General features: G+C 27.8%; 1 protein-coding gene across 1 annotated transcript; it reads right to left on the minus strand.

The window, feature by feature from the left end:
• Nucleotides 1-186: 186 nt before the first annotated feature.
• On the minus strand, nt 187-9706 carry LOC112595206 (sodium leak channel non-selective protein). Its single transcript, XM_025340331.1, has 28 exons — nt 9605-9706; nt 9350-9535; nt 9064-9287; nt 8871-8999; nt 8653-8798; nt 8345-8592; nt 8012-8233; nt 7787-7954; nt 7518-7709; nt 7325-7462; nt 7055-7261; nt 6781-6983; nt 6571-6702; nt 6145-6501; nt 4263-4515; nt 4036-4203; nt 3767-3975; nt 3545-3665; nt 2943-3076; nt 2709-2874; nt 2441-2635; nt 2144-2361; nt 1859-2082; nt 1647-1783; nt 1304-1440; nt 1079-1235; nt 900-1016; nt 187-843 (listed from the first exon to the last, which is right to left on the minus strand). The coding sequence occupies exons 1-28, from the start codon at nt 9704-9706 to the stop codon at nt 532-534; spliced, it is 5202 nt and encodes a 1733-aa protein (XP_025196116.1). The 3' UTR covers nt 187-531.
• Nucleotides 9707-10081: the final 375 nt, after the last annotated feature.

The following is a 10081-nucleotide window of genomic DNA, read 5'->3' on the forward strand; positions in this document are numbered from 1 at the left end:
TTATTCAATTCCAAATGAAGTTTCAATAAACAACAGTTTTTTATTAAAAAAGTTACCACTTCAATTTTAAAAACTTAACATATTCATTTGTTACATTTTTGACTTTATAATTTGACAGCTAAATGCTAATAGATATAGATTATTTTGTAAGTATTTACTATTACATTTTTTTACTAATATATTTCTAACATTAAAATTATTTATATGTATTTTGTGTTAAACTAATAAAAAATTCATGTGGAATTCATAGCATCAGCCTTAACTGCCAATTTATAGCAAGAGCAACCATTCTAAAATGAGTATTTTTTTTAATATAAAAATTATGTATGTTTGATCACTATATAAAACTAAAGAGTTTATACATAAAAAATATTATATTATCAAAATTTACAATTATACCCTAACCCTAAATGTACCATTAGAATAGTTGAAGATAGTACATCATTGAGTTTATGAATGATAGAAGCTTATACTGTGAATCCAACATTATAAATATAATTATAAAGTTAACTAAATAAAATAGTTAATCTATTAATAATTATCATCATCACTAGAAGAAATATCTGAATAATGGTCTAATTGATCTAACCACCATTCATGAATTTCCTTCACTGCATTTGAAACTTTAGGCGTACTTGTTCTTTGTTCCCTCGAAGAAGTTGAAACATTCAGATTAGACATATTTAATGGTTTTAAGTTTCTGTACGAGGCTTTACGGTTTTTTTCTTTATCCGAAGGGTCTGATAAGGTTGGAGTCAAAAATTTGCGTCCAGATCCACTTCCAACACTATCCGAACGTGTAATTCCTGAAGTTGATTTGAGCTTTGAACGATTTGTATCAGACTGAAATCAAGTAATAATAAAACATGAATTGTTTAAAACCCTTTAAAATAACATACTTTCAAATCTTTTTCTTCATTTTCTTTTTCATTATTGGCAGCTTGTTTTTCTTCAAAATCCCTAAGCATCATTTCATTTGTCGCACGTAAACCAGCTAATAAACTACCTTGTTGTCTCTGTAAAAATGTCAATCTTAATAATTATATCTTGAGAAATGCTTAAATCTTAAAAAATTTACATTAGCTGCTCTCATTTTTCGTAAACATCCTTCAAGCCAATTACGTATAGTTTGTTTAGCGACTTCTTCTTGAATATTGACTTCAAAATCTTCACGAGCAACTAATTCTTCAAGTTGTAAAGCCTTTGTTATATCAACTGTGCGGTATGATAACATACTACGTAAAAATAAATAAATTTGAAATATAGGTATCAACGTATGCTATTGCAAGTATTTTTAAATTACTTTAAAACGTCGTGAAATGTTACTTCTTGTCCATTGTGAAGTCTTTCTAATTCGTAACACATGTGTTTCAATAACATTTTTCCTTTTTGTGGATCAGTTTCTAATCTACCTTTCAATAGGCGTAACAAAAACTTCACCTATGTATAAAATATTTTAAATATTTTGTGATGAAAATTTAAAAACAACAAAAAGAAACATATTTGAATTTTAATAAAAATAAATATGTGATTTGTAAAAATGTATTTATATTTAAGATGTTAATTTCAAACACAGTTGGCAGATGTAGTTAAAATGTGTGCTTTCAAAAAATATACAAAGTAATTATTACTTTCTATTAACTTACTTTGTATACTTGAATGACTCCAGCTTGTGTGTCGTCAACAATATTCCACGAGTGTTGGAAATTCCTAATATCTGCATATGAAAGTAAAGCATCCTCCTCGTTGGAATAAAATAAGGAGAAATTTTCCATGATAATTGCTGAAAAAGAAAGTTAGCTTATTGTTCCATACTGAGAGCTTGAGTGGTCTTATTAAAATTGTAAAAATAAATTACCAACTAAAAGGTTAAGTACAATATATGTAATCATTACGTAAAATGAACAGAAATAAATTAAAGCAGCTGCATAGTTTCCACAGTCTGTTTGCCAATAATTATCTGCGGGTGTACATTGTGGTGGTAATATCATACAATCGTGCATGATTTTGTTCCAATCTTCTCCAGTAACAATGCGAAATAGCATAGCTACACCAGTCACAGGAGAACCAAAATTTGCAAGTCTACAAAAATAAAAGTGTAAAATCAAAGGTATTCTTAAACATATTTCAGTATAATAATTACCTGCCAATTCCTTCACCATACTTTACAGTACCAAATAAAATAGTTCCGGCCAAAGCATATGAAAACACCAACAGAAACATACCGAATATAATAAAAAAACTTTTACACACAGAAACCCCAACAGTCAACATGAGCATTTTAAGTGTTGCATGTTTGCCTGTGATAGTAAAAAACCGTAATACAACTACTATATAGCCAAATGAGAAAGATAATTCGTTCTGAAATTAAAAGATGATTTAACATAAATACAATCTAAATATTAAAATCATATAAATTTAGGTGTATTCAAATATTTACATGGAATACAAAATGAGTAACTATCCAAATTACTCCTAGAACGGTTACTAAAAGATCATATCGATTTCGACGTGACTGCCAATAACCACGAGCAGTGAATGCTATCATTTTCATTATTACTTCAGCTACGAATATTAAAGTTAAAAATGCACTAACCAATGATAAAGGTTCAGTATGTTTGTCTACAGCTCGCCACTATAACAATAATTTATTTTTATATTGTATAATTAAGATACAGTGTAATATTTATATTAAAATATTGAATTACCGAAACACATAGTAAACAACTGTTAATTAACACAATAACTGCAAAAAACCTTTTAAAATGTATTTTTTGTGTAATATCATATATAAATGCACGGAACTTTCTACGATCTGGTCTAGGAGGTAAATGTAAAGGTTGAGCAATTTTCAGTCTTTTCTTCAAGTCACACCTGCAATTATGAATTTTAAAATATCCATCTAGTAAGTACCTTTATTATTTTTTTTTTTTTGGGTTTACCATCGTCTCTGATCTACAGTAAGTAATGCAGTTCCTTTATTTTCAGAATAGTTAGCAATTACGACACCAACAAATAAAGTCAATCCAATCATACATCCCAAGAATATAAATATGTGAATGTATATTGCATGAATCTAATAAAACAAAAAATAATTAATTTTACAATATTTTATTATATTGTATTCATAAGAATAAATATCATGCTTTCACACTAAATGAAAAACAAAGAATTCAATCTTTTTCTGAGCATAAAACAAATAATTATAAAAAGAAAAATGAAGCTAGGAAGCGCATATTATAAGAATCAAATAAAATCCGACCACATAGGTATTGACTTTTTAACACAAAAATTTAACAAATCTAGATTCCCTTAGACTGTCGTAATAGCCAATAAATATTGGAAAAATAATTATTTATAGCTATAACATTAAAAGCTATTTGACTTATTACACTAAAAATATAAAAAATTAAGGCTTAAAATATATGAGTAATATACAATTCCAGCCATGCTTTGATTCTATATTAGGGCTAAACCCCTAAGCTTTTGTAATGAAAAATTTCTTAGATGCATGCCCAATCATGGCAAACAAATTAAACATTACTGGTCCCAAAGCGCTGATCAGTATATCACGGACGTCCAGCCAGCCTTTGAATGATAACACTTCAAACAACGTCAGCATTGCGTAGCCTATATTATCGAAATTGAACCTCCTCGGGTTCGCCCTTCATTGTGAATATATAGTTCCTCAATTTGTTTTTTTTTTATAATTTTATTAAAATGTACCCATGGGTAGCATCATATTATATAACAGTTTTATACTTACCAAACTCTTGGCACCAAGATGGCAGGATAAGTTTCATTTGGTCCTGGTTTCATTTTCATTTTTGTAACAAAAACTTGACGCATAAAAACTCCAGTACAATGAGCACGATCTTTAATTGTTGGGTCATTACATCGAGCTAAACGACCACCAAAAATTTGAACACCATAACTGGCAAATACAAACATCAGCACAATCAACAGTACAGATACCTAAAAATAAATAAATATTTATTTAAAATTGATTAAAATATAAATATAATTTATACTAACCAATAAAATTTCTTTAAATCCACGACAAAGTTCATCAACTACTTTTCTCATGTGTGGAACTAGTGAGAATATACGTAGTGGGCGTACACATCGGCAAATCATTAGTAAATGAGCAGATGAATTTGTTGCCACATTGGTAGGCATCCAACATAAAAATACTAAACTTGTCTAAAGTAAAAACAAATTGAATATAAAAACATAATTTAAAACTTTAATGCATAACTTACTACATAAACAAATATGTCTAATATAGCAGCAACATCTTTCATATATGCTTTAGGAGTAAAAAACACTCCATCAGCTAAAATTTTTAAAGCCAATTCCATGCTCATGAAACAAACAAATACATATTCAGCTATTTGCAAAGCTGGAGTTTCCATCACACGATACAAAGGTGTTTCAAACATCATTGATATGCAACTTAATGTGGTCACCAATATCATTAACCAATCTAAGTAAGTTACTAATCCCAAAAAGTTACTGAAAACAATTATAAATGCAATTAATTATATTTATATAATTATTATTTTTGGTTTTTAAACCAATGTCTCATAATTAACTAACAACATAGACAATTAAATTAGTATTTTTATAATATAGAATACTTCAGAGAACGTCACACCCGCATGTGATGTCTCCGTCTTACACACGTATGACATACTATATTTTTGTTCACCAGTTTCAATAGTGTGCTTTTAAATTTGATATTAAGAGTTAATTTACCTATTATTAAACTTTTAGATAAAAACATTATCTGTATTCTCTCATTAGTTTTTTAAGATATTTTAATTTTTAAGTGAGCTATGAGTAGGAAAAATATAAATATTTAAAAATGCTCATAATTCACTTAAAAATTAAAATATCATAAAAAACCAACGAGTGAACACAGATAATGTTTTTATTTAAAAGTTTGATAATAGATTAATTCACTCTAATATAAAAACTAAAAGCACACTAATGAAACTGATGAACAGAAATCTAATATGTTGTATGTATGTAAGAAAGAGACAACATATATGAATGCAACATACTCTTAAAAATAATACTTAAACAATTGAATGAGTGATTAAAGATAAATTGTTTTACTATGATTAGAGTTTGAATTTTGTAGCAAAATAAATCCTTAAAAAGCATTTATTTAATTTAACTATAAAAAAACAAATTTAGGACTATATATTTAATCAAGTTATTTTCGCTAAAACTTATCTTTTATTAGGTGCTATTATTATGGTATTATATTAATACGTAGAAAGTAACCTTATATTAACTGATCAACAAAAGTGTTTGAATGTATTATAAAAATACACTATATTTACAAATAATATAGCAGACAATTTTCCCTTTCCTTAAGTCTTAAATAAAAGAATTTTTTTTTTTATCAATTAAAAGAAATTTACATTTTGTGATGGCATTTCATAATAATCAATTTTTATAAATAAAAATAACAATAATGACATGAAAACTTGAATAAGAAGCCCACAGGCCACACCTACCATATTTGTTACATAATTTGTTATTTAACAGTTTGTTTTCCTATGACCCACAGTATTACAACAACACAGGATTTAAAAGATCAAAAGACCAGTCCTATTTAGACAACGGGTTGTTTGGTATAGTTATTAGACTTTTGATGAATTAAGAGATTAGGGTGGTCTTTTAGTTTATTATGAAATTTTTTGTAATGATTTATTATTTATTATTAATGAAAAAATTATGGTAATTTTAATAAACATATAATTTCAATAACTTTGCTAAATAACTTTAATTTTATCAGTGTTACATTTATTTTAATTTAACTTATTTTTGGCAATAATAATAAAATAAAATATATAAGAAATTTTCATTAAAATTATGTAAAATAGAAAAAGTACATTTAATAGAAAAAAGCGAAATAAAGTTAAATTCATTAAAATTAGAATAATTCAAAACATATTTGTACACAAGAGCTATCTTACTATCATACTCTCTGCCAAAGTAGCATTTGCTATAAAATCCAAACTCTAATTATAACCTATTTGATAAACTTGAGACACAGTTAGAAAAGTAACATTAAAATAAATTAGGGTGTAACAAAAAATGTGGGAAAATTGAATAAACTATTTAACTTACTGAAACCCTTTATATTTAACCTGACGCTCTTCTCCTGTGAGTGGATCTCTAAGTTTGAGGTCATATCGAGCATATACAATTAACTGACATAATTTCCGAAACTTGGATTCTCTTGGAACAATAAATAAGGGAGTGTCAAACAATGGATGATTCTCTCGTAAATCTTCTTCTCGTTGATTACGTCTCATTTCTGCTTGCTGTCGTTTAGCTTGCAATAATTTGATATCAAGATCATGGGGTCTAGCTCTTGTGGCTGTAGCTAAACGATTCATACCACCTAAATCTCCATTTTCCATAAGGTGTTCATAAGTCTGTTTGAGTTTCATTGATCCTCGGCGAATACTATGTCTCATGGATCTAGAAATCATTAAAATGTATAAGTTTATGAATAATAATTAAAAATGTAATATTTATAAATACTAATACTTTTTATGATCCATGCGTGTATGTTGCATATTATTAACAGTACCTTGAGCGTGTAAACCACTGCCTTTATTACTAGAATTAGGAGGTAAAAATGTTGAATCTCCCAAAAGCAAACGTTGGTTATTAGAATCACTGTAATGATTAATAAATAATTATTTTATTTGAATATAATTAAAAACTAACTTTTAGTTCTATTATTAAAATATTTACTTAATTATGTTAGAAATAATCGATTTACGAATTTCTGGTGTAACTGTTCGTACTTTTGGTGGATTTGATAATAATCGCATTGGATGCTGCTTACGAGTAATCAAAGGAGGTTTGACTACTTCACTTACTTTATTTATACTATCTGGAGAAGTTTCTTCATCACTTTTATCTAAAACAAACTGTCTCATAAAACTTTCACGAACCTAAAAATAATTTGTATATTATATTATTTTTCTTTTTTTTATGTATAATTCAGTTTAATTTGAAATATTACTTTAGGCAAATTAAAATCTGATGGTTGCTTATGTATGGAGGTCATTTTAGGACGATCAGGAAATTTTTCAAAAATTCTCAGTCTAAACGGCAGTGTTTCTTTGATTTCAGCACTTTGTTCACGAAAACGTAATTGTTTTAATTTTTTTAATTCTTCATCGAGTTCAAGGTTATCCAAAATTACAGCTACAAAAAGACTTAACACAATCTAATAAAAAAAATATTAACGTTTTTAAAATTTCTGAATTTTAAACATAAATCATTTTCTTACAAGTGTGACAAATAAATGATAAAGTATAAAGTAAACAGCAACTAATGGAACTAATGTTTTACGAGTTCTTAGCATTGTTTCATCCATAACATCAACCCAGGCTTCTTGTGTAAGAATTTGAAACATGGACATGAAGGCCTATTAAATATTAATACATTTTAAAATTTTAAATAAATTATAATAATAAACTTACTTCTGGGAAAGTTTCAAACTTTGGAAAATCACATAAAAAACAAAATAGTTGCATGGAAATTCCTGATGAAATTACTAATAAACATAAAGTAAATATGATAAGGCTACCCAGTTTTTTTCCAGGTCCAAAAATCTTATATACAAAATCTTCTAACATAGGTGAAGCTTTAATCAATCGAACAATTCTTAAAACCTAAACATAAATTAAATTAAATACATACTTGAATAATGTAATTTAATTATCTACTTTACTGATGAAGAATGACAAACCTGAAAATAAGTTAACCCAGATAAATAAAATTGTGGAAAAATATGTAATGTAGTTCCAACAGCTAACATTAATTCAAACTTGTGGTATGAATGTTTGAAATATTCTTTAAATCCAAGTAAAACCATTTTGAATAATGTTTCAAAGTTAAATATTATTGTATATACAACCTGGAATAAGATAGAAAAGTAAATATTTAACTTACAGTAAATATTAAAAATAATTACTTCAATATAATAGTATTGTTGATAGAATTCTTCTCTTTGCCGTCCATCATGTTTAAAATTCATTGTAGCCATAGCAATTCCATTACTAAGTATAATGCACATGACAAGTAATCGAAACCAAGCAGAATTAAGAATTTTATGTCCTAACGGTGATGCTAACGTTCGATGTTTATTTTGTTCAGGAGTAACTAATCTCCAACCATTTTCATCACTAACTAAAATCTATAAAAATATTTTTGTATATAAATATATCAATTTAATAAAAATTTAAAATTGCTTAAATAATAAAAATAAAAACTTTAAACTAGTAAAAACTGTATAATATAATCTTACTTCAGTGGAAGTTTTGTTTCCAACATGTCTTCTACTTCCCCACAATTGTTGAAATTGCACACGCATTTCATTAAATGTCTCTGTTATTACTGCAATAAATACATTCTTAACTAACCATGCTAAGAAGAATATTAATGTAGAAAAGTAAAAAATTGCTCTCCAGGCTGGAAGACTATCAAATGTTCGAAACATTATGTATACCCAACCCTCTTGTGATGCAGCTTGATATACAGTGAAAATACTTGTTGCTAGAAAATATAAATACTTAAGTCTAGACATTAAAAGTATATAATAGCACAACAATTTACCAAATTCATCGAATCCACTGAAGCCAGTTATGTACCTTGATAACTCTAATTTCATACATTTCATACCTTCTGGACACTGATATCCAGCACCCGGTTCCTTAGAACAGAATGAGTCTGGTATGGCTAAATTATTAAGAGTTACATGCCTGTTGAGCAATTTATAACATATTATATGATATAATATACTGAAATAAAAACATTTAAAAATGATTATTTACGCTGGATCTGTTGTATTAAGAACACAATGGTTTTTCATTTCACCAAAAAGTTGAACACCAAGTACACCATATAAAGACATAAAAAACAGGAAGAACAGTGTTACATTGTAGATTTGTTGACTTGATCGTCTAGAAAAATTAAATAAAAAATAAATCAAACATTAAAAATAATATATTTTTGAAGGTTAAGTACTTGAAAATTTGATTTATTCTAGATTTTGGCATTGAGAATTTTAGGAAGACACGTATAAATCGGATCATTATGAAAGGCCTTGGCGCTCTTAGTATTGATAAGTAACTAAATTCTGGTAAAAATTCCACAATTTCAAAAATCTGTAAAATTACAGACACCCAAAGAAAAAATGCCATCGTGCCATCAAATTGACACCAATGGTCTTTCATATATGGTGATTCTCCCTGGACAAAAATAACAATAATAAAATACAATTCATTTGGTATGTCAAAAAAATCACTGATACCTTTAAAATCCCGCGAATATGCATCTTTGCAATCATTTCAGCAGTATATAAACCAGTGACAGCAAAATCGCAGATAAACGTTGCATATTGTAGAAATGGAAAAGCCTCAAAAGTTTTTGGAGTGTTGAGACTGACACAGAGTAAACTCAGCAGCGCACAAAAACGCATCAACCGTCGGACCCAAAGCTGCAGAGAACAAATGTATTAGATTAATTTAGAAAATATTCTTGTGTTCGTTTTGGCTAACTTATTTACCTTATTAACCCAATCGATTTCAGCATTTTCGTTTAGAGATTCATCTTGAACATAGTCCGGAGCCATTATATCCGTCCGGATGCTTTGCTTACGGCCCAACATACCTTCAATCGCCTCACATTTTCGTTTTTGTTCTGAACCTAAGCCTCAAAAGTCTAGACTTAGCCTTAAGACTTCGGAGAGTCGTTTATGGATACGGACGGTAGTCTGTAAATTCACTTTTCTTATTTCGTTATTCGTTATCGTCCACTCGAATATCGGATTGATTATTTTTTTTTTTCGATAACAGGAAACTTTTGATAACATTTATCAGACTTCGTTGAAACCGCGGGATCATGGCTGAAAAAATAATAAATACAAAAAAGTATTTTTGTTAAGTAATCTAATGGTATATTTTTTTACGACATTGCCGTCTGTTTTGATTTATTTCGTTTGTGATTACAGACGGTGACAAATTTTTGTTATTATCTTCAAATG

This window comes from Melanaphis sacchari, unplaced genomic scaffold (genome assembly GCF_002803265.2).
Source record: "Melanaphis sacchari strain LSU unplaced genomic scaffold, SCAv2.0 Contig261_pilon_pilon, whole genome shotgun sequence".
In the NCBI taxonomy this organism is placed as follows: domain Eukaryota; kingdom Metazoa; phylum Arthropoda; class Insecta; order Hemiptera; family Aphididae; genus Melanaphis; species Melanaphis sacchari.

What these genes read in the sequence shown, in the direction of transcription:
- LOC112595206 (XM_025340331.1), bottom strand. Translation starts at nt 9,706, where the DNA reads ATGTTGGGCCGTAAGCAAAGCATCCGGACGGATATAATGGCTCCGGAC. An exon ending in TATGGTGAAGGAATTGGCAG is followed by an intron (nt 2,083 to 2,143) that starts GTAATTATTATA and finishes TTATTTTTGTAG; the next exon opens with ACTTGCAAATTTTGGTTCTC. An exon ending in ACATTTCACGACGTTTTAAA is followed by an intron (nt 1,236 to 1,303) that starts GTAATTTAAAAA and finishes ATTTTTACGTAG; the next exon opens with TATGTTATCATACCGCACAG.